The following is a 22,064-nucleotide window of genomic DNA, read 5'->3' on the forward strand; positions in this document are numbered from 1 at the left end:
GGCCCTGCTGGCGCATCGGGGCCCGTTAACCCTGTCGTTGTAATGATTTAAACAATTGCACTGTGGAGTGACATCATGAACGTGTGTTACGTGCATAGAGGACATAGAGTGCTAGAACATTGTGTCGTGTCTGTGCATGTATGACCGTCAAGTTTAATAAGTAATAGATCTCCGATGAATTCCATAATCTCTTTTAACAAACACAAAGCACCAGAAACATTACAGTCGGGACTTATTTTTACAATAATGACCGGCGTTCTATACATTATCCCTTACGAATATGCTGCTGTGTAAAATGTAAATGTAAAACTGATGTAAACACCATATTTGCAATATTGTCTTTTTCTGAATAAGGTCAATACTCAGAATATTAATGTCCATGTGACGTAACATATGAGGGAGTGAAGTCCCCTCTTTACATGCAGAAAACGCACCCAAGAACAAAAAACCTTGCTTTTCTTCTTAGGAAAATGGTGGATGTGATGTCCTGACAGGCTGGAATTAGTGCAGTCAGCACAAACACAATAATTAATCATTATGACTCAAAAAAAACGTCAAACAACGGTTAAACTCCTCCTATGTAATATGACACATTTGTGGGTGGGAAAGGCATATTTCAGAGTCTGCTTAAAATGGCAACACATGATGGCAAAACATTCATTCATACATGTACAATTTTAAAAAGACATTTCAGAAAAGACAAAGTATAAATTCAGTTTTGAAATTAAACTACAAATTGCTCTTTAACTTCTCAGGGGAGCAGTTCCCTCTAGTGGACAGCCTAGACTCCCCCCAGAAACAGGCAGCTGAGCATATGCAGCCAGTTGAACACCAACCACTACATGGGAGCCTGGTACTGTAGGCTACTACACATGTGTCCAATTGCAATTCATAGAAACAAACAACCATGTCTATATAAGAGGTCAGTAAGTTAGGACCACCTATATTGCATCTGATTCTGATCTCAAAACCCACCAGTCTCCTCATAGCATGGAAAATATATGTGGTTAACATATTGTTCTCAATTAAGCCATTTCATGTTGTCCCTGTTTATTGTGATAAATGAAAAAGCACACAATTTTGAGAAGTTGATCATTTAAATTATAATTCTGTTTTACATGTACTCTTTTTATGACTTAGCCCAAGGTGTAATAACTCTGGGTAAAACTTCAATATAATTTCACAATCTCTTTAAAGAAACAATGTAGTTCAAGAGTAGCCTATCATCAAGTTTGAGGCAACAGGAATAGGTAATAACAATAATAGGTAAACAGCCTGATCCAAACATGAGATTAGAATAAACTCTTCTGTTTTTACCTCCCCAACATTTTTATAACATGGACGCATCACTACTGAAACGGTCCATGTTCCTAGTCCACTTCAGAGGAAATGGCTGAGTTTCTCCTGAGCCAGGCTGAGACGCTCGATGCGACTCTGCAGCTCGTTACGTCGTCGGCCTGCATCTGAGCCCTCGCACAGGGCTTTGTCCAAATCCACCCCCTCAATCAGGCTCAGCATCTCAGTACACAGCACTCGCGCTGACTGTTTCAGCAGGAAGAACTGGATCAGCATGGGTATCTGGTCTGCCAGGCGCTGAATCACTATCTGAGAGAGAGAGAAAGAGATAGAGAGAGAGGACCAGGAGACAGTTTGGTTAATTAGATGAAAGAATTAGAATTTGATTCACTTTGAGCACTGCATGTCTGGAATGTACTGTTATCAGTGGGTGTCTGATGATCCTGATATGAAGGATGATCAGGAAACCTTAAAGTACACTATTGAGTGCTCAACTTTCTCCTGATAATGGAAAAATGAATCAACTCATTCTACTCTATCAGTGGATATGCCACTAAAGCGTGCTGTAAAATGACGTTTTTCATAGTTACAAGATTAATGTCACATTATATTATTAAGGAGGATGTAGTAACTGTATAATAAATACAATGATCTGTGCCACAGAAGCCTCTCAGCCAGCTCTATATTTCCGGCGGGGTGTAGCGGCTATTGTTTTAGTGTACCACACGGACCCGGTTGTGTGTTGCACCTACCGATGCCAAAGAATTTATGCATGTGTCAATACTGAATAAAGAGTTGCTTTGTTGGGCATAAACATGATATTCAGTATCCAGGTGAAAACAAAAGGAGCAGAATGTAACTGTTGATGCCGTTACAACCCAGCTGATGCTCCACAGGAAATATATTGCTGGCTGAAGCTCCTTCAGTGACATATAGTCAATTGTTGACAATCTCTTTAGGCCTTTTGTTTGGAATCTACTGTAATCTACCTCATAGTATGCCTGGAGCATTTCAGGATATTTGTTTCTCGTGTCGAAATCAGCCCAGTTCACAGGTGAGGATTCCTCCATCTTCGTCAGGGCCTTGAAGTAGATGGTGTCCTGAGTGTAGACCAGCTTCTCCATCTCAAACTGCTCCCGGATCCTCTCCACCACTTTGACCTCCTGTTTCGACTGGATCTGGTCTATCTTGTTCTGTGTGAAGAAAAAAGGCATCATGAAAAAGAAACAGTTAAATCAAGGCATTTTGAATTGGAATCCGACGCCTGGCAAATCTCTGAGAAGACTACAATCAATCAAGTGAACCTGAGAAATGGGCTTTATTCACAGCAAATTTATATGAGAAACACATTTATATGAGGTATAAAGATGCATTCAACATTTTTGATAATATTTATATTTATATTTACCATTGCGACACAGTGAAGGAAAGGGTAGTTTGAGAAGCAAGTTTTTGAAACGTCATTGAGCTGTGCCTGCACAGTTTCTACAAAAAGGAAAATGTATTATTCCCAGTGAATTCATGAGGAATATTAAATGCAATACGTGTAAACACAATAGTCAACTGCATTACCGATACAGCAATAAAAACACAATCAAAAACTATCTCAAACTCATGAGTCTTTCTAGAGTTGTTTATGAAGTGCATCACTGATCCTTTGTACAGTTACCTCTGATGACTTTCAAAGTCTCTAATGCAGGGCCTTCCAGCTTTTTTACCAGTTTCTGGACCACCATCTCAAACACTTTGTAGTTACTGAAACCAGGGAGTTCTCTTCCTCTGTGCTTCAGGTCATACTCCTTTGCAGCATCTTGTACCATTTTAGCATCTGTTTTGTAAATGGATTAGACTTAATGAGTCAAATTTATTTTTTGTAGTCTAAGAAATGTCTCAATTTAAGGAAATATTATGTAGATTTTGTTTTAGTCAACATTACGTGCAACTCACATGACTCTTGACTGTTTAGAAGTTCAGTGTTCCATAACTGGAAATGGCTGCGTAGGATAATGAATAGGTTTTCCTCATTCACTACCTCACCAGCACTTAAGTTGTTGATGTTCTCATTGAACAATGTCAAGATCTGTGAAGAGATAAACACTGATGTTTTAAGTATGCAAAGCTGTTCAGGCAAACTGTACCGCATTGGTGATTCATTTTCAAAAGGTCAGCTAAATATTTTGCCAAGTATTGTAATGAATCTCAGTGCTTTTTAGAAATACTCCCAATTACTCTGAAGTATGATGTTAACACAACAGCTATGAACTATTAGAGGCATTCAATGTAGTTTTGAGTATTTTTGGTGACTCTAGAGCTCCCCCTAGAGTTGTGAAATATTTATATTATTTTTTTTACCTTGTTATTGTAAATAATTCTCATGGCATGAGACTTCCTTTCCCCCTGCATGCACTTTTTTTTGGAGCCAAAGGACTAGCAACAGGCAAAGACTATCTCCAAAGAGCTATATCTACTAACCAGGTAATGTTTCATGATTCTCGGGACCTGAAGTTGCAAGGCTGAGTCTTCAATCCTAACCAGCCATGCTCTATAGCTATGCTAGGTGAATGATTTCCCTATTACAAGTTTGTTTAACATCAAATTGGCTTAAAAGCTGTTATATTAAGATTGAAAAAAAAAAGTGATCCATAAAGAGTGCTGCTTTAATCGTTATGGAGTTATGGAGACATAAGAATAAAGAAGATCTAAATATCTTGCTGTACTCACCTCAATCAGGTAAGCTTTCTTCTGCTGGGGTTCTGAGGGGGGACCTTCTGTGCATTCACTTACTAATGTCCTTGACTGAAGAAGCTCCATCTTAACTTGCTCTGATAATGTTGGTAGTGCTTTCTGAAACGCACACACACACACACACACACACATACAAACAGAGAGAGATTTTCATGTCAGCACTACAGGTCATTCACACCAAGATCATAACTAAAGGCCTTTAATGCCAAGAATGATAACTATAACGATAATCGTGAACAAGTATCGTTCCAACTAATATGAAAGATGACATCCACACATAAACTATAACGATAACGACATGAAGAACAATATTGTTGGGATCAGAATCCAGAATCCATCAGAATCATCGAATTTTAGCATTGTTGGTCTGTGTGGACCATCGTTGGTCGCTTTTATCGTTCTCGTTAGTTCCTGGGGTGAACGGCCCTATAACTCTTATGTATTCCCATAGATGAATAATATGTAAAATGTGAGGATATGCTTCTCTTCAGCACTTACTTTGATGTGGTCTACCAGATCTTGGGTCAGTTTAGTAGAAAGGCACTGAGTTGTGGCTTTTTCCTCATTGAGAAGACCACTGTAAAAACAAAATAGCAAAAATAATGGTAACACTTTACTTGACAGTACATGAACACATGACACTGTCATGACACATGAACCCTGACCCTAACCCTTTAACCCTAATCCTAGCTTGTTATGACAAAAACAGAATGTCACTTAATAACAGAAGCGTTATGTCATAAACGTTTATGACTTGTTTATGACACATTCATGACAGTGTCATGTCACTCTTATGTAGATGCTGTCAAGTAAAATGTAACCAATATAATTTAGCAAAAAAAAAATGTTTTTAGCTCAAACATAACAAAGACAAATAAAATATACAATCCACATATTATTTTACTATAGCATTAACAATCTAACATCATCAAGTCTAGTGAAAGTTGTTTTCAAACGAAAGGACAAGATGTGATTTGCAGAGTAGGTCAATATTTACCTAAAATACTTGTGTTGTCTGAAGAAATCTCTCTCCATCCTGGTGGCCTCGGCTAGAGGAATCTTGTCCTGAATTTGCTGCTGACCACGGCATTTCACAACTATGTAGCCTTTGCTCAGTGGGATGACACGATTGTTAACAATATCCAAAACATTCTTTTCTGTGCCACGATCTATGAGGTCTGGCTTAGTCAGAATAGCTGTAAACACACATTCAATGAAAATGTTCAGATTACAGACTTCTTATGGGGAGGATATGAAGAGTGCTTTTCTTACAACCAGATAAAACATGTCTTAGCCTAAATAGTATTACCCAAAGTCCTTTTTCCTTCTGGATCTACATCCTGGGCCATTCTGAGAGCTTCAGTTGTTGCTATGTCAACATTACATGGAACCACCACCAAGATTATTGTTTCACTCTTCTCAATAAAGCTGAGAATGAGGCTTTTAATCTACAAACGAGACAAAAATTAGCAGTTCATTTTATATGATGTAAACGATTTCTTATCCATTATGCTAATTCTGTTATCAGTGGACACGCCTTGTGTCTCAAAATGACATTCAGTTTGAAGACTTTTGTTTTGATTTTATGCCTGAAGCGGTGTACAAAAGATATTTCAACAGTGTGCCAATTGGATATGATTTATTTCTATCTACTCACCTGGTCTCCAATGTCCTCAGGCTGTCCTTTCACAGGCACTCGGGCAATGCCGGGTAAATCAATCAGAGTGAGGTCACACACATCAGGAGACATGATCTCCAGACTGATCAGCTCGTCACAGATCCCAACGCCGTCTCCAGCCAGCTCATTCTGGGCTGATGGACACATTGAAGAAGGGGTTGTGAGTTTCTAAACGTTGTCACTTTAACTCATTAATTCCTGCTCTGTTTGACAAGTTACAAGTTAGGTTCAAAATGATCAATTTATGTCTGGTTCTGTAAATAATAAAAACAATTAAAAAAAAACACACACTTATTGGCCCTCATTTATTAAACGTGTGTACGTTTACATGGCATTTATCAATTTGAACGTGAGCGGTGGCTACGCTTGAATCTCACGTCATGTCTCAAATCGTGTAGCCTACGGGGGCGGCAAATAGCATGGTGCAGCAGTAAATCCGTGGAGGATTGGAAAGTTGAAGAGTTGAATTCATGGAATATCTTGGACCTGAAACTTTTGCTGCACATTTGTAGCCTAATGCCTTAATGTAGCCTGTTATGTTAACACATTTGATGGCTTAAGATAGCCATAGGCTACTGTATGCGGAGAGAATTACTTTCTCTTTGGAAAGCGCAACAGTCATAAATTAACGTCAGTGAAAACATCATCATTCACGTCACTTCATGTGGGAAGAAGAGGTGAGAAACTGGGGGAATTCATTTGTTTGTTCATTTGTCAATTGTTAATTTTCTAACGATTTACAAGGATACAAGGAAGTTTATTGTCACATGCATATAGTTACTGGAAGTAAGAAATGCAGTGAAATTATGTCTGGTGTCAGCCTATTTGTGCAAAGTGGGGGTAAAAAGTGCAGTAGAAGAGGGGTTTAGTAGATTAAGTTGCAAGGGCTGCATAAGAAAGGTGGGGGAGGATTGGAATTGGGGCACCAACAAGGAGCACCCGAGGCAACAGGGGCAGGAAAAACTCCCTTACCAAGGAAGAAACCTTGGGCAGATCCACGGCTCAAGGGGCTAACCCAACTGCCAGGGGTCTTGGTGTGTGTGTTGGGGGGATGACAGGGGAGATGGGATAGTGTGCTGTGTATGTGGGGAGAGGGCAGTGTGCAATATGTGTGTTGGAGAAGCTTCCTCATGAGACAATGTGCTGTGTATTGGGGGGGGGGACAGTGTGCTGTAAGTATGTTGGGGATGTGTGTTGGAGAAGCTTCCTGATGAAATAATGTGCTGTGTATGTAGGGGAGGGGGGCAGTGTACTGCAAGTATGGTGAAGGGACTTACTATTGCAAGCAGAGTACTGTATGTATGATGTATGTGAGTGATGAAGATGTGTGTGCGGGAAGGGAGTGTAGCAGTGACTGTGTGTGTGTGTGTAGTGTGTGTGTGGGTAGGTGGGGGCAGTGTGCTGTAAGTATGTAGAGGATGTGTGTTGGAGAAGATCCTGAAGACAATGTGCTGTGTATGTAGGGAGGGGGCAGTGTGCAGCAAGTATGTATGTAGGAGGCTTACTGTAGCAAGCAGTGTGCTGTATGTATGTGAGGTGATGACAGTGATGATGTAAGTGTGTGTGTTTTTTGTGTGTGTGTGTGTGTTGGGGATGGGGGGGGGGTGGGTGGGTGGGGGGGCAGAAAGGCTAGGCAATCAAGGACATGGGTAGATGGAGGAGAAATCAAAAATAATAAATAAAAAAGTTCTATGGAGATGTGCAAAAGTTGGAAAGTCAGATATGTGTGTGTGTGTGTGTGTGTGTGTGTGTATGTGTGTGTGTGTGTGTGTGTGTGTGTTTTGACGTGTGATGAAATAAGAAAATAATAAAAGGTCTATAGCATAGGGTGAGGGATGTAAAAGTGCTAAAAGTCTTGTAAGTGTGTGTGTGTGTGTGTGTGGGGGTCATGAGTGCTGAGGAGTGAATGAGTGCAAAGTCAGTATAGTGTGAGTTCAGAGTTGGGAAATGTTTGAGAGTGCTGAAGAGTGAATGTGTGCAAAGTCAGTATAGTGTGAGTTCAGAGTTCGGATGGCCTGGGGATACAAACTTCTCCTGAGTCTCTCAGTTCTGGCTTTGTGACTACATAGGCGTCTTCTTGATTTCAGCGGTAGGAATAATCCATTGTTAGGATGAGAAGAGTCCTTCAGAATCTTTTGGGCTCTTAGGAGTACTCTTCTGGAATAGATATCTTGTAGAGCAGGAAGTTGAGTTCTTATAGTACGTTCAGCTGAGGGCACTACTCTCTGCAGAGTACTACAATCTCTAACTGTGGAGTTCCCATACCAGGTGATGATGCTACCAGTTAGAACACTCTCAACCGCTGAAGTGTAGAAGGCCTTCATGATGGATGTAGAAACTTTGAATTTCCTTAGCTGACGAAGGAAGTAGAGTCGTTGTCTGGACTTCTTCAGAACATATTGAGTGTTAACAGTCCATGTTAGGTCTTCAGTAATGTGGACACCAAGGTATTTAAAACTTGTGACTCTCTCTACAGGTTGCCCGCTGATCATTAGTGGGGTAACTGTAGTTCTGCTGCTGCCTTCTGTAATCCACTACCATTTCCTTGGTTTTATTGATATTCAGTGTCAAGCTGTTAGATTGACACCACTGTGCCACCTCATCAACCTGATCCAAGTAGAGCTGTTCATTGTTGTTACTAATCAGGCCCAAGATCACTGTGTCATCTGCAAATTTGATGATGGAGGTATGACTACTGTTGGCTTTGCAGTCGTGTGTAGATGTTGTACAGCAGTGGACTCAAAACACAGCCTTGGGGAGCACCAGTGCTGATGGTTAATGAGTCAGATGTCAGACCCCCACTCTAACCACTTGTGAGCGGTTGGTGAGGAAGTCAAATATCCAGTGACACAGGGTGGTGTTTAGTCCTAAAGGCCTTCATCTTTGTGACCAAGGTGAGAGGTACTATCGTGTTGAATGCTGAACTAAAGTCAATGAACAGCATCCTCACATAATTCCCATTCCCCTCCTCCAGGTGAGTTAAGGTGGTGTGCATGAGGTTTGAGATGGCATCCTCTGTAGACCTGTTGGCTCTGTAAGCAAATTGGGGGGTCGAAGGAGGCAGGGAGGGATGAGCAGATAATGTTTTTCACAAGCTTCTCAAAACACTTCATCACTGTAGGCGTCAGGGCTACTGGGCGTAGTCATTCAGACATGATGGACTTTTGTTTTTCGGTACTGGAACAATAACAGACTGCTTGAGGCAAGTAGGAACTGTCTCTTGAGCCAATGATGTGTTAAAGATATAAGTGAACACAGGAGCTAACTGAGCCTGGGATTTCAAAACCCTGTTAGAAATTCCATCCGGTCCAGCAGCTTTTCTACAATTAACCCTCCTAAAGGCATTGCTCACATCGACCTCAGAGACACAGAAAGGTGCATCCTCATTTGCTTCACATGCTGCAGCTAGTGCAAGGATAGTCTGTGTTTTTTCACATGCATATAGTTACTGGCATAAAAATGCATTAAGTTCATCAGGTGAGGCCTTTACTCACATTCATCATAGAAGAGGGGGAGATTTCTTTCAAAGCTGCATAAAATGGTTGGGAGAGGATTGGGATTGGGTGGGGGCACCAACAAGGAGCATTGCAAGATAGTCTGTGTTTTTCATGTCAAAGCTAGCATAAAAAGCATTAAGTTCATCAGGGAGGGCTTTCTCACATTCATCATAGGAGGGGACTTTCTTTCAAAGCCAGTGATATCCCCTGAGTCCTTTCCACACTCGTGCTGGATCACCCTCCAAGAAATCAGCTTCAACTCTGTCTCTATAGCGCCGCTTAGCATCTTTAATAGCTCTACGTAAACTATAAGATGCTGCTTTGTAATCCGTCATATCCCCTGAAATAAGCCCAGCATTATAAGTCATGGTGCGTGTCTTTAATGCCGTTCTCACTTCTCTATCCACCCATGGCTTCTGGTTAGGGAAGCTTCGGATCTTTACAGTTGGGATGATGGAATCAGTTAGCATATTGATGTAACTCAATGATACTTCCGTAAACTCATTGATGTCAGCAGAGTTCGTCTTGAACATCTCCCAGTCAACGTTGCTAAGGGCGTCCTGTAGCCTGGCTTCCGATTGGTCAGTCCAGCGCTTGACCTCCTTCGTCACTGGGGGGTCCGTCCGACTTCTCTGATTGTACATAGGCAGTAGGAAAACAGCGGCATGATCTGATTTTCCGAAAGCTGGTAGAGACTTCGCTTTGTAACTGTTCTTGAACTGTGTGTAGCAGTGATCCAGTGTGTTGTCACCACGTGTAGGGAAGTGAATGTGTTGAATAAATTCAGGCATGGACCGGTTCAGATGTACTTGATTGAAATCACCGGCCACAATAAGCGCAGCTTCAGGGTGCGTGTGTTGTTGTCTATTTAACACTTCTTGCAATTCTGAAACCGCAGCATCTGTGTTGGCTTGTGGAGGAATGTAGACAGCGTTGAATATTACCGAAGTAAACTCACGGGGCAGGTAGAAGGGTCGACAGACGATCGCTAGATGTTCTAGATGAGGCGAGCAGGACTTTGAGAGAACGGTGACATTTCTAGGATCACACCACTTGCTGTTCGTCATGATGCAAACACCGCCACCTTTCGATTTTCCAGATTCCTCAGTCCTGTCAGAGCGAGCAGCAGAGAAAAACTCCACCGGAGTGATGGCACAGTCCGGTACAAGTTCAGTTAGCCATGTCTCAGTAAAGCATAGAATGTTACAGTCCCTGATGTCTCTATGAAACTGTATCCTCGCTCTTAGTTCATCCATCTTAATGTGAGCTTGGGAATTTGCTGTTTTTGTCACTTGAAAGCTGCATTTCCTTCTTTAACAAGCGTCTTACACCATTTGTTTAATCAATACAGTTGTTTATTTAAGATTAGTGGGCATATGTTTTAACCTTTGTTGTGGCATCCATGTTTTCCGCACATTCTGACAGCAAAGCGCAAGAACACTCGCCGTGGGAAAAACAACGCAATCACTCCCTAATATTCCCAGGTGGCATGAACGGACCATCTCTTTCTCTTTTGGACGTATAATGCATCTACCATGTCGTAAATTCTAGGGGCGAGCCCTTTAAAACGAGTATATGGGTGTGATATTCAAATTACACCGCCGCATTTATCAACACACGTTTATTCTTATGCTGGAATTGGAATGATAGGAAAGTTTCATGAATCACACGTGAGCCCCGTCGTAAGATGATTTCTATGCTCAGATCTACACTGGTTTCTACGCTTGGTTGATAAATGAGGGCCAGTATCACTAAGCCACCATACCAATCTTTTTTTACACTCTGCAATTGAGTGTTTCCAGACTAAATTCTATGATCTACATGATGATGAGCTCCCCCGTGTTGTAAACCCTTTATCTTACCCTCATTGACATAGTCCTCAGCCAAAGAGGGGTCTGTGAATTCAATTGTCGTGTCTTTGTAGGAGATGATGGCCTTCCACTGCACACCTCCCTTCAGCTTCCTCAACTTCAGCATCAACGGGCATCGAGTCACAATTCCTGAGGAAATATGTGGTATTTTTGATAATGAAATGATAGCGACTGAAAGTTGAATGTTCATCATAACTTTTAATTTATCTTAATTTGATCACAAAGTATATTTTTGAATACATTTTATTTCTCAATGAATTCACTGGAAGGAAAATGCTTTTAGATTTATATCAAAAGTATTATATTATGACACTTTCCTTTTAAATCAACCAATCAAATATTACAATTTTTTGTGCCTTGTGAAATAACCTTATTCATTTAATATTGCATGTGAAAAAGACAGTGTGCAGGAGTTTTCAGTTATCAATTATTACACTTTGGAAGGCTGCTGGACAAAGGTAGTTAATCTATACCCACCAAACCTGACACCTGACACTCCACACCTATACCCACCAAACCTGACACCTGACACTCCACACTGTGATTTCCCCCCTGTGGCCTAAGGCTTAACACTGATTGTGTTTCGTTTCTGATTTGTAGTGAGTTCTGCTTCTTTATCTGCTGTTTCTGGTAAAGTCTACCGCAGGGAGTATGGCCTACTTCTGCTTTTGTCTACTTTATCCTGTAAATGTGGGGTTTTAACCCAATTTTCATGAAAAAAAAAAAACATTATGAAGAAAACCATTATGAGAGCACTCATTCTGCACTCCTGACACCATAGTCTACATGGAATATTGATGCAAATATGGATGGCCTAATCTATGCAGAAAACGGACTATTCTATGTTCAAAGCACTCTGCAAGAGTTACACTGGCAGTGTATGTGTTCATAAAAACTGGGCAAGCAATAGACCCTTTCAAGAGAGTTCCATTATCAGCATCATAGTTGGCCCCACAAGACTTCCTTTTTAACATTCCATATGTTATCTTAATGCAGAGGAAGTAGATTGGGGCCCAAATAGAACGTTCAAGCATTGTTTTTGTTTTTATTGTTGAAAGGGTCAATACAAACTCACCACTGCCTCTGGGGAGAGCTACTCCAGACAGCGCCTCCAACACGGAGCTCTTCCCAGAGCTCTGGTCTCCGATCACAGCTATTGCAGGCAGAGTCAGATCCTGATCGATTCCAATCATACGCAGTGAATCAATGAGGTCTAGATAGGGTCGAACCCGTTCACTCAAATCGCTATGGAATACTCCCTCCATCTCTTTATTGAAACTATAAAGGAGGAAAATGTCATTAAAATGTGGATGAAAAGCAGTCTTTTTTACACTGTATTACTGAGTAAGTTAAATACAGTACATACTTATTCCATGCTCTCTCTTGAGTAATGGTAGGCATATCCTCATCACTTTCCACTGGATTCCATTGGTCCATTGCTCTGTAGGTAAATGGCTATCATAGATATCAAGCGCAAATGGGATCAAATGAATTAAGCACAATAGTCTCAGAATAGAAATAGACATGACACTCATACATTGCATACCCATTTCAATTTAATCATTGTATCCAGTGCCACTGCTGGCCAATTGGATGCCCTAAGCAGAACTGTTTGTTCCAGTTTGAAGTACTAGTATAAATGGTGCACTGTCACTTTAAGGGTATTGAGTCTACATAGGCCTAGACTATGGCTGATAAACAAACTCTAGCATTGCTACATTTATAGCACAATATTAACAATAATATGCATAATATTAAGTCGGTATTTACAGCCTTCATTGCTTTGGAAATGGAAGCATGTCATGACATGATGCTATTTAAACATTTTCTGTTTGAAATTAGAAGTGAATTATGCACCTGGTAGCAAGGGCGCGGGAAGGGGGGTGCTGAGGGTGCTGCAGCACCCCCTGCTGGCAGGAGATAGATTTTTAAAATTTGTTATATAGGCTAGCCTATATTTTTAAATAATTACTAATTCGCTGTCTGTCATTATTTATATTTGTGTATGTGAAATGATGAGTCAAATAGCAAAAAAGGGTTATGGATTGGTTGGAATATAGGTTACAAAAAATTAACAGTTATAGAGATCAACGTGAACGTGAGTCAGTTACGCTACTGTAAGAACCGTAGCGTGGTTTCAGCTATGTGATGGCCAGAGAATGTCTGTAAACGGGCTCTGGTGATAGCGATCAAGTGTGTAGGCGTACGATTGATATAGGCCTACATATTCTATGCGATTTACACGTTCAAAAAAGCATGGATAAGCTAAAAGAAACTTTAATTGTGTTGTACAGTTTTGCAAAATTAATCAATTAAAGCTAGTGAAATCATTTCACTAGTCGCAGATAGAAATTATTAGGACACATTTTTGCTGTGGAGACGACACACTTTAGGCTATTCAGGAATTATTTGCGAGATCATTGCAGCCTGATTATTAGCCTATATTTAAAGCCAAACATCTCTGGTGTGGTTTTGACGATCAGAAAAGTAATATTCCTTAGCTATACTGAAATAGGCTAATGATGTCAAGTGCGCTTCTGTGGGGTTAGGGTGGGTGCAGTGGAGTCGGAGTGCTGTCGCGGAACATTGGAATTTGTGGCTGCCCTGGACGTAGATAGATAGATAGATAGATAGATATACTTTATTGATCCCTAAAACTTCTCTCTATCACCCGCACATCGCACTAAAATGATGTATTTAGCAGTCAAAATCCGAAACATGTCCAGGAGGGGAGAAATCGTCGGACATCCATTATTTTTGTTATTCAGTACCCCTGGTCAAAAATAGGTTCCCGCGCCCCTGGGTAGGGGGGATACATGAATTGCAAACAACGGCAAAGCAGAATTCCTGTAACTGATCATTAAACTTACAAATGATTTCATAATCCTAAGGATTTGAGATACCCAAGGAATCTATCAATCACTTAATCTTTATTAATGGCAACATTTCATATAAATGAATCTCTCGGTGTGCTTGTTTTTCCGGTGTGAGCGGTGTAGGTTGGGTATTTCTCTTTACCCCTCGGTTTCAAGTAAGCTCGCGAAAATGCTTGGTTTTAAGGGGTATCTACCCCTTCCCCTTAGCCCTACCCATTGATCCAAAAGAGAATTGGGATAGCCCTTCCTCTCACGTGAACGCGCAAAACTAAGGGGAAGGGGTAAAACAGAGAAATGAGATTGGCCCTTAATCAATATAATACGAACAGTATTTTTACTATAGAAAATAGCTAGAATTGTTATAAAAGTTATTAAATTGTTAACATAATGGAAACTGGATTATTTTAGTATGTAACACTATAAAATGCTAATAGTATTTGTATGGAAAATATTGATGATTAATCAGGCAAATTATTTTATTATCAGTATCAAAAAGAAAAAACCACATCTGACTTACCTTACTTCTGTGAGTTGTGGAAACTCAATGAGTGCAGTCTATTTTGCAAGCTCATATATACCTGACTGAACTATTGGAACTGAAATTGAAAGAACAATGTGAGGAATTTACAGAGTCAACAGTGCTGTGTTCTGTGGTCACACTAAGCAGGGGAAAGACAGGTAATCACATAATCACTCGTATAATGCAAATACAACATGTTCTGTTTTTATCACTTTGTTGTTCAGGTCCAATCAAGTATAACACGTCTGTCTTTGTAGATGTAGGCTATATTATTAATTTGTAAATTTTTCAATATTCTTTGGAATTGAGTAAACCTTCATTTACAAAAAAAAATGTGTTCGCTATACTTATTTAAAGGAGAATTCCGGTGTGATATTGACCTAAAGTGTATTGAAACATGATACCGAGTGTGAACGTATGTCTCATAGCCCATCTTGGCTTGTCCCCTGCACTCCAAAATCTGGCGCTAGTTAGCCGATGCTACCAACAGCTTTTTCAATAGGGGTGCTTCGGCATCGGGCTAGCCATGCAAATAAATCACTGTTTTATACCCATTTACGAGGCTCAATGTATCTCCACACTTCATTGGTAGACTTCCGAGGGCCCTGACATTTAAAACGAGACATTGAGAACTTTGAAAAAGCACTGGTAGTTTACTTACAAGACGATTTATACAGACAGTCTCTTCACGAAGTTTAGCGTTTGCAGCCATCTTGAATTTAGTCACGATAAGTCGAGCAACGAGTAAGAATGAACAGGTATGATAAGGGATCAGATTCCAAAAATAATTCAGTGGAAATGCATGGATTCCAGTTGCTGCTACTGGAAGAAACTTTCTCTCAGAAGGGATTTTGGCCTGTGTAGGTGTGTTACTGTGGATTCCAAAATATGTTTTGATTTCAGAATTATGGAAAATACTTTATGTGTATACTTTACTGTATGGATTGATTTTTTGGGGGGCCAGCCGTGGTCTACTGGTTAGCGCTTCGTACTTGTAACCGGAGGGTTGCCGGTTCGAACCTCGACCATTTTGTGGTCTCTGCTTTTATCCCAATCTGTGAATTAGCGAAACACTCAGCACGCAGAGAACACACAGTGGTCAAGATCCCTGACCTCGCCCTGAACAAAGACAAGATCTATCATGAAGCATCAAAAGAGAATCAAAGCTAAAATACTTCCAATGTAAGGCCTTTCATTTAGGCAAATGTATCAGGTCAAAAATAGCCCATCACATCCTCCACCCCCTTATAGGCTACAGGCATCAATGAGATAACAACACTTAATATAGTCTTTATTTATATGATTTTGGTTTTGATTTTCTAATTGGAGTAAGTGTTTGTGACAACACGTCATGATAAATTTGATAATGTTTGATAATGTTTTGGTATGAAGCATCTTTCACGTAATGCATGCGCACTCTAGGAAGTGAAAGTAACCGTAATGTGGCCAAGGCCTAAAATGCGCTCCGTGTCTGTAGCTGTCTGTGCACGTACATAATCCATTGCATTCTTCAAATGGAGAACAAATTCCTGACAGTTCCTGATTGCCTGTTCACCTGTTATTCTCGGGATCTACAGGGCAAGTCTTCAAGATCTACCGGTCGATCGACGGGTTGGCGACCACTGATCTATAACATAGAATCAAATTGAGTGGAATTTGTGAAAGGTCCATTTTTTTTGGTGTTACTATGATGCTTACCATTGTATCCCACTGTGAGCTTCGATAGTTCCCAGAACAGAAGTCACCTGTGTAACCCACGTGGTCGGCTTAGCTGATTTACTCTGACCCTTCCTCTGATATTCACTTCTGACTTGCTTGGTTTTTCCTGATGTCATATTTCACATTTCAGATCACGTCAAATTAACTGCCTTTTCATTTCAGAACTCCTGTCAAAGGAAGCATGTCTTCCTGTTTCCAGTTCTGAGGTAGTTTCCAGATTTTCACAAAATGCATCCTCTAGAATGGGCAGCGCTGAGTGAGAAAAATCACTCAAATGAACAATGTAAGGTGAGATGGCGATACCAGCCCCCCTTGCTTCTCTCACTATTCACCTCCTTTTCGCCCACTTCCTTTTTCAGCTGTTATAGTTCTCATGTTTTGGTTGTCAGTTCTGGTTTCTCTTGTGTGCGTGTGGCAATGGGATGCAGGAAGTACCATTCCATTGTTTTGCAACACCATTACATGAGATGTACAAAATATGACCACCACTCAGTCCTGCACATACTACGGTAAATAAAAAATAAAGAACTGTGGGGGTAGACCTCACTCCCAGACGCCTCAAGAGACACTCAAGAGTACTGCTGGTGTGAAAGCTAGCGTGGGCTTTTAGCTCCATTGTCAGCGCGCTCGATCCGAGGTGCTGCTGTTTGCTGCTGTCGCAGGTTTGATTCCGGGCGTGTGCAGGGCTGAACTGCGCAGGTTCAACACAATGCAGGTTACATTGGGGCAGTGACCTGGATTGGGAGTGAGGTTTAGGAGGGTGAGTGTAATGGATGCCAGTTTAGCTGTATGTGGAATGTTGGTAAACCCCCGATGTGCTGCTGGCATGAAAGCTAGTAGCCTGGGTTTTGGCACGCCCCGATGTGCTGCTGGCATGAAAGCTAGTAGCCTGGGTTTTTAGCCCGATTCACGCTCGACTTCCGATCCAAGGTGCCTATTATTTGTTGATAATATCGTAGTCTACAAGGTAAGGAAGTGGCATATGTCTCAGTATGCCTACCCTACCTCAAGATAAACCTCTGCTCTGCATCAAAACGAGCACACTTCAAAATACAATTTCTCATATACAGTAGGCTAAGATTATTATCAAGACTTCAGCCTTAGTTTAGTTTAGTTTGGATTTTTAGGTGAATTTAGGGACCGAAAAGAAAAGGAAATTGAAATGGTTTTGGGTTGTTTGGGTCGTTTATTGATGTGAATAGTTAAGCCTAGCGCTGCTGTGCGCAAGTGTTTATTGCTAATTTCGTTATTTATTTTAAAAAATCATCATTATAAAAAAAAGGGCAGCCGTGGCCTACTGGTTAGCGCTGCGCCGGGATTAATGTGTGCTTCACCTCACTGTGTGTTCAGTGTGTGCTGAGTGCGTTTCACTAATTCACGGATTGGTCTAAATGCAGACACCAAATTTCCCTCACAGGATCAAAAGAGTATATATACTTATTTAAAAGAACCTTTTGTGTGTTTCGAAACACAACCGAAGTTTAAAGGTTATTACACCGTTGCAGTGTTTGTTTAGCCTATTAACTTGTGATATCACCAGTTAACAAGGCGTAGCCTATATTTCTCACATGAGCCTACGTTCACCTGTGTTAACTGAGGCTACAATATGTTGTTGTAAACCAACATTCCCTGACTGTAAAAAATGGGATGTTACCTGCGTGTAGTTTCCATCCACTGTCTTTGAGAACCCCATCAGGATCTCCGTTACTTTAGGCTACTACTAATTACTGACTGCAAATACAGTATCACCAGTCAACATAGCAACGCACCAGACTAACCAGCGCAAGGCTTTACAATGCATCATTTTTATGTTGGTTGACCCAGACTAGAGACAATGGAAAGGTGCATTGTATGGGCAAGGGGGACACTGTTGTAGATGCGGACCGACCGACTCACTAGCGACCTAGCAGAATACCTTCGAGAGGTCAGAACCAGGCAGGCCTGTATGGACAAAACGGTATGGACAAAACGGTAGGTCTAATATAACTGTTTTTGTTTTAATGTATAATTGATTGCCCTCGTCCAAAGCATCCAACTCAAAGCTGGTTGGTTGGCTAGGGCCAATCTCCCTCTTTCATACATGGTTTGATAAATTGGACAGGACAGCCCAGACTTCTTTTTCTTTTCTTTTTCGCATGCCCAAATTTCCATCAAGGATTCCCGGGACACTGAAAGACCGGGGCACACAAAACTTGGTGGGCATGTAACCCCACATGGATAGCATGGAACCATCGTTTTTCGTTTTGATCTGTAGCCCCCCCGCTGGACTGGACCCCCGAAAGGAGGGTAGGGCGGACACAGTTTTCTGTGAATATCTTGAGAACCGTAGGGTTTAGGAGGACCACCTTTTTTTTGTATGTTGATCTTAAGGGGCCAGGTCAACCCATTCCATAACCACACATTTCATGTATAGCGCCACCTAGTTAAAAATTAAAAAGTTAAAATTAGGTGTTGTAATCACAGGTATCTGTGACCTAACATGGTCAAAACTGCACAAAATTGGAAGTGTACATGTAGGATCATTATGACACCCTCTGAATGCATGCCAAGTTTTGTGAAATTCCCTTCATGAGGGGCCATACAATAAATTAATTTATGTGTACATTTAGTAACCATACACCAACAGAGTTTTCTGTGAATATCTTGAGAACCGTAGGGGCTAGGATGACCAATTTCTGCGTATGTTTGCCTCCAGGTGTCATGGTAACCCATTCCATATGCACACATGTGCATAAACAGATATTCACACACACATACATTCACAGTAATCATACGTATGACACATACACACACAGACATATGTACTCATGCATGCACATGCACACATACACAGGCACACCCACAAGCACATGCACGCACACACACACACACACACACATAAACACGTACACATGCACACAATTCAAGAATTTCTCAGAATTATGAACAGGCAAGATGGGGGTGGGGTTGTATGACATGTATTTTACATGTGAAATCTATGAACTAATCATGTTTTGGTACTTGTTGTCTAGCAGATACCAGTGAGAATTGAGTGTGCATAATGTAATTCATTGAGACAGTTAGAGTCATATATGCCTTTCACCCTTTCTTTTTAGCCAGCAGCCAGACCAGCAGATACCCTGCTTTGCTGAATTACTGAAGCTAAGCAGGCTTAGTTAGTACTTGGATAAGAAACCTCCTTGGAAGAGTAGGTTCCTGCTGGAAGTGGTGTTGGTGGCACTCTTCCCTGTGGCCAAAAGCCACCAAACAAATATTAATCCCAATGTCCTATTGCAGTGACCGGGACACTGTACTGCAGGAGATGTTTTCCTTTGCATGAATGTTAAATTGAAGTCCTGACTCACCATGGTTGTTAAAGATCCCATGGCACTTATCGCAAAGAGTAGGTGGTTCCCTGATTTGCTTTATTTATGTACACATACAGTACATAGACACACACACATGCACACACACACACATACACAAAGACACTTAAACACACACACACTACACATGCACACACACATACATGCACACACACGACACGCACAAATACATAAACACACATACACAACACCCTCACACACATGCACCCACACATACAGTACAAACACACCTACATACACAAACACACGTACACACACACAAAAAAAACACACACACACACAACACATGTACACAAAAACAACCACACACTCTGCACACACTCAATTACAAACACACATAAAACGAATAAAGTAGGAAATGAACACAATTTGACTAACGTGACTTATTTTTGTGGAAAAAAGGTGCTGGGCGGCGGTCATATTTTGTACCGCTCTGTGGTACATCTAGTTGTAGCACAGTTTGGCTGAGTAGCCTTTTAGTCAAAGATAAAGCAACACTATACCATCAAATTAAAATCTGTTCAAAGATCATTGGGCTATCTGTAGCACACCTCTTCCAGGAAGCCCACAACAAGAGCATGCTCAGGCTGGCTAGATATATTTCCACGGACACTTCACATGTTCTACACAGAGAATATCAGCTACTGCCCTCAAACAGGCGCTTTATAATAATAATAATAATATGTTTATTTTATTTAGCGCCTTTCTCAAACCCAAGGTCGCTTTACATAGTAGGAAGGCAGGGAAACACAATAGCAAACAAACAAAACAATACAACAGAGACAAAGGCAGGGAAACACAATAACAAACAAACAAAACAATACAACAAAGACAAGTTGTCTGTATGGAACTATGTGTTGGGTGTGGAGGAGAAGTGATCATTAAACAGAAAGGTCTTGAGATGTGCTTTGAAGAAAGGAAGAGTACGACAGGCACAAAGAGGTTGGGGGAGGGAGTTCCAAAGTTTGGGGGCCAAGACACTGAAGGACCTGCCACCCAGGGTGGAGAGTCTGGAGCGGGGGCTTTAGAGTTACTTCTTTCAAGCGCAACAGACTCAGATACTCTTATACATTAATCAATCCTTTTGTTAAACCAGCAACATTAAGATCTATCCATGGATGCAATGTTGAAAGTTTGGATGTATTGATGTAGCATCTTTGTAATATATTGTCTTCTGTCATGCTTGATACTATCGTTTGTGCCTTTGTTTCATGTTTGTCTGTGGATGCTTTATGTCCTACATGTATATCTACATGTATGTATTGTTTCTGTCCTTTGTATGCTGTCCTCCTATACTTAAATGAGGTGCCCAGAGATACAAAAAGAATTTCAGCACAAACTGACAAATAAAGTTGTGTCGTATCATTCTCCCCTGAATACTGATTACTCAAACTCTTTTAAGCAGCTGAGACCTATGCTGCCTGTCTGTCCTCGTCGCTGTTATACCAGAGACTCAGTTCGGTGCCCTTGGCTGCCACACCAGTACTCTCTGCCCTTGATCCTGGACTTTCTTACTCCTTCAGTTAAGTCAGTATCCTCTGTGCTTTTGAACTCACGTTAAGGACTCTTGGATTTCCTTTTATGCTGCTTCTGAATCTTCTGTGTGTTTTGGATGCCTCTCATTTACCCTGTTCATTTTGGATTGATCTTCGGTGAGTTTGACTGAGACTCTAATTCTGCTAATAAAGATAACTATGATGCTTTGAAAGGATCCTGATGACCTGCGTCTATGTGTATCCTGACACTGACAGAGGGTGACTTATTGTTGGAATATACCATCAATGCAAACAAATCTGCTCCAGGTATAGATTATCCTAGCCAGCTCAAATTTATATTTAAAAATAGCCTTGTTATTCCTATTTCATTTCAGCAAAAAAAAAAAAAAAACTATCCAGATAAATCATGCCATCCGGATAGAGTGAATTTGATTGGATGAGAAGTATAAACATATACCATTCCGACAACCTGGTTTGTACGCGATCCACAGCACCTGCACATGACATCATAGACTATCACGTAAATGCGCACAAGTTAACACACTTTAGGCCTAATATGTCATATAATTTCCATAATATAGGCCTAAAGGAGAGGCAGTCTAAACGAATGTAACTATCTAAGGACTATAACCAAAATATTGGAAAAAGAGAGAAAAGTAAAACAACAATCTAAGAGAGTATCTAATACACCCTTCAAATACACACCATGGGCTTTATCTTGCACACACACGCACTTTAACACTTTAAATTGACTTCGCGCAAATTTGTGGGCGGATCTTGGGCGCTGTCTCTATTTTACCGGCGGAATATTGACTGTTGCGCCCGACGCAAATCTAAAATGGGGTGGTCTGTAGCAGCTACATTATTCATGGGTGTGGTTTGGGCGTAACGTGCAATAAACCAATCAGAGTGTCATCTCACATTCCCTTTAACAACAGGCATGCTTGTTCCATAGCGGATTGCTATTATGATGGCAGATTTGCAGGCGCAACCAGGAACGG

At 40.9% G+C, this 22,064-nt stretch overlaps 1 protein-coding gene across 5 annotated transcripts; it reads right to left on the bottom strand.

The window, feature by feature from the left end:
• Positions 1–565: 565 nt before the first annotated feature.
• LOC125298900 (interferon-induced GTP-binding protein Mx2-like) lies at positions 566–21,899 on the bottom strand. 5 transcript variants are annotated; one of them, XM_048249809.1, is made up of 15 exons: positions 21,521–21,899; positions 14,481–14,559; positions 12,454–12,528; positions 12,163–12,365; positions 11,079–11,216; positions 5,699–5,853; positions 5,351–5,489; positions 5,039–5,237; positions 4,540–4,618; positions 4,018–4,140; positions 3,244–3,376; positions 2,966–3,124; positions 2,705–2,781; positions 2,286–2,489; positions 566–1,605 (listed from the first exon to the last, which is right to left on the bottom strand). In XM_048249809.1, the coding sequence occupies exons 3-15, from the start codon at positions 12,522–12,524 to the stop codon at positions 1,381–1,383; spliced, it is 1,905 nt and encodes a 634-aa protein (XP_048105766.1). In that variant the 5' UTR covers positions 12,525–12,528; positions 14,481–14,559; positions 21,521–21,899; the 3' UTR covers positions 566–1,380. The 5 variants fall into 5 exon arrangements, with proteins under 5 accessions (XP_048105766.1, XP_048105768.1, XP_048105767.1 ...); XM_048249811.1 differs by having other exon boundaries at positions 12,454–12,542; XM_048249810.1 differs by lacking the exon at positions 21,521–21,899 and adding an exon at positions 16,182–16,424.
• Between the last annotated feature and the right edge of the window lie 165 nt (positions 21,900–22,064).

Source organism: Alosa alosa, chromosome 8, assembly GCF_017589495.1.
Source record: "Alosa alosa isolate M-15738 ecotype Scorff River chromosome 8, AALO_Geno_1.1, whole genome shotgun sequence".
NCBI lineage: Eukaryota > Metazoa > Chordata > Actinopteri > Clupeiformes > Clupeidae > Alosa > Alosa alosa.

Bases quoted from the DNA above. Each gene is read 5' to 3' on its own strand.
- LOC125298900 (XM_048249809.1), bottom strand. From the start codon at position 12,524: ATGGACCAATGGAATCCAGTGGAAAGTGATGAGGATATGCCTACCATT. The intron at 5,490-5,698 runs GTGAGTAGATAG...TCTCGTTTGTAG, and splicing joins CTGAGGACATTGGAGACCAG to ATTAAAAGCCTCATTCTCAG. The intron at 3,125-3,243 runs GTGAGTTGCACG...TTTACAAAACAG, and splicing joins TCTAAACAGTCAAGAGTCAT to ATGCTAAAATGGTACAAGAT.